Source organism: Notothenia coriiceps, unplaced genomic scaffold, assembly GCF_000735185.1.
Source record: "Notothenia coriiceps isolate Sejong01 unplaced genomic scaffold, NC01 NC01_scaffold00028383, whole genome shotgun sequence".
NCBI lineage: Eukaryota > Metazoa > Chordata > Actinopteri > Perciformes > Nototheniidae > Notothenia > Notothenia coriiceps.
The window spans coordinates 8,811-10,918 of record NW_011361084.1 but is presented as its reverse complement, the minus strand read 5'-3'; the positions used below and the strand labels follow the sequence as shown (position 1 = coordinate 10,918).

At 49.7% G+C, this 2,108-nt stretch overlaps 1 protein-coding gene across 1 annotated transcript; it reads left to right on the top strand.

Annotated features, from left to right (window-relative positions):
• Positions 1-239: 239 nt before the first annotated feature.
• Positions 240-1,931, top strand: scrt2 (scratch family zinc finger 2; the record flags this gene model as incomplete). Its single annotated transcript, XM_010785832.1, has 1 exon — positions 240-1,931. A coding segment is annotated over one exon (845 nt), but the record flags the coding sequence as incomplete, so codon positions are not given.
• Between the last annotated feature and the right edge of the window lie 177 nt (positions 1,932-2,108).

Here is a 2,108-nt window from a genome sequence, read left to right as displayed (position 1 = left end):
GGGGGGTCACCTTGGTTGCTGATTGGCTAATGGTTGGACAAGACAACACATCGTGATGACATCATCAAGTGGTCAAAATCTGATCAGCTCATTTTCAGACAGGTTTTTATAGAATGGATCAGGAAGAGAGAGAATCTTTCTCAGAGGGGACACATGGTGATGTATAAAAGACATGAAAAAGTGGATTTTGCATAATTACCTTTAAAAAGGGAATTAAAAGTGTGTTGTCTCTCTCTCAGGCTACATCCAGGACTACATCACGCCATCCGTATACCAGGGGGAGAAGAAGATGGAGCCCAAGTTGGCGTCTCCGGTGTCCGACCCGCTGTACTCGCAGGTGAGCAGCGGCGGCGAGGAATACTGCGACCCCGACCTGAAGCAGCCCGACAGCCCGCAGTCCGGCATGACGGCCAGCGGCTTCTACAGCGGCGAGTCTGAGGCGCTGGACGAGGGCTACACCATGGATGCCTTCTTCATCTCCGACGGGCGCTCCAGAAGAAAGGCGGACTCGGAAAGTCGTGGCGGTGGCAGCGGGTCGAGGAGCAGCAGCGCTAACGGAGGCAGCAGCTCCACGGAGAAAGGATCGGGAACGGGATTAGCAACGGGAACGGCTCGCCACTCTTGCAACGAATGCGGCAAAACGTACGCCACGTCTTCCAACCTGAGCCGACACAAGCAGACGCATCGAAGCCTCGACAGCAAGATGGCCAGGAAGTGTCCCACCTGCAACAAGGTGTACGTGTCCATGCCGGCGCTGGCCATGCACATCCTCACCCACGACCTCAAGCACAAGTGCGACGTGTGCAGCAAGGCCTTCAGCCGGCCGTGGCTGCTGCAGGGTCACAAGCGGTCCCACACGGGGGAGAAGCCCTTCGCCTGCGCACACTGTGGCAAAGCTTTCGCCGACCGATCGAACCTCCGTGCTCACATGCAAACACACTCTGCCTTCAAGCACTACCGATGCAAGCGCTGCAATAAGACCTTCGCCCTCAAGTCCTACCTGAACAAGCACTACGAGTCGGCTTGCTTCAAGGGCTCCGCGGACGAAGAAGACGACGACGAAGACTCCGGATCAGAAAACTAAACTAAATCCGCAATGAGGAAGATGAAACCTGAACCCCTGTTTAGTTTAGTTGCCAGCACTGGGAACCGGGAAATGTGAAAGAGTAACCTTAAGCATTATGTTAGAAATGTTTAGTACGGGCCGCACCTGATCGGGACGACCATAAGTAGTGTTGCGACCATTGGATATAGACAGCACAAGATGAACATTACTTCTACTGTGGATCATTTCAAATAGATATCAATCTGTCAAATCCTAATGACGCAGAGTCCACATAACTTCAACATTGACCCAGAATTCATCAAAATAAGTCCAAACATGGCCACTAGTTAAAACTAACTTTTTGGATCCTGCATATGTCAGAAATGGATTCAGCATCCTCAATTACCTCTAAAACCACTCCAAATGTGTCAAAATCGGCCAAGCCATTTTGTAACTATTGTCCACATAGAGTAGGCTATAATGCTAATTAGCACCATTTATGCTAATTGTGCAAATTGCCCAATATATTCAGGTTATCATCCGGCAGTTTCTATGTGCTGGGGACCCTACTATAGATTTCAAACATAACACTTGGTGGTATATTCAACCTTTCCTGGTTCACTATAGGACTCTATGAGCTGGTAACTGGACTAGTTGTCGGGTCAAAAACCAATAACCCGCTCACTCTGCCCTCCATGCCTTTTTTCCTTCCCTTTTTTTAGAAAGCAATATTTTCACTGAGATTACGTGAAGAAACTCTGATGATTATGGCAAAGACAATTTCAAAAGATGCTGGATTTCTTCCCTGCACAGTAGCTAATCGTCCACAGAAACTACAATCAGACAACCTTCCCCCAAATACAGACTGTAGATGGTAGTGTACACACACACACACACACACACACACACACACACACACACACACACACACACACACACACACACACACACACACACACACACACACACACACACACACACACTCTCTCACACACACCTTTGAGGGCGTTGGACAGGTGGAGCCAGCGGGTGGGAGGAGCTGAATAACGTCACGCCGACGAGG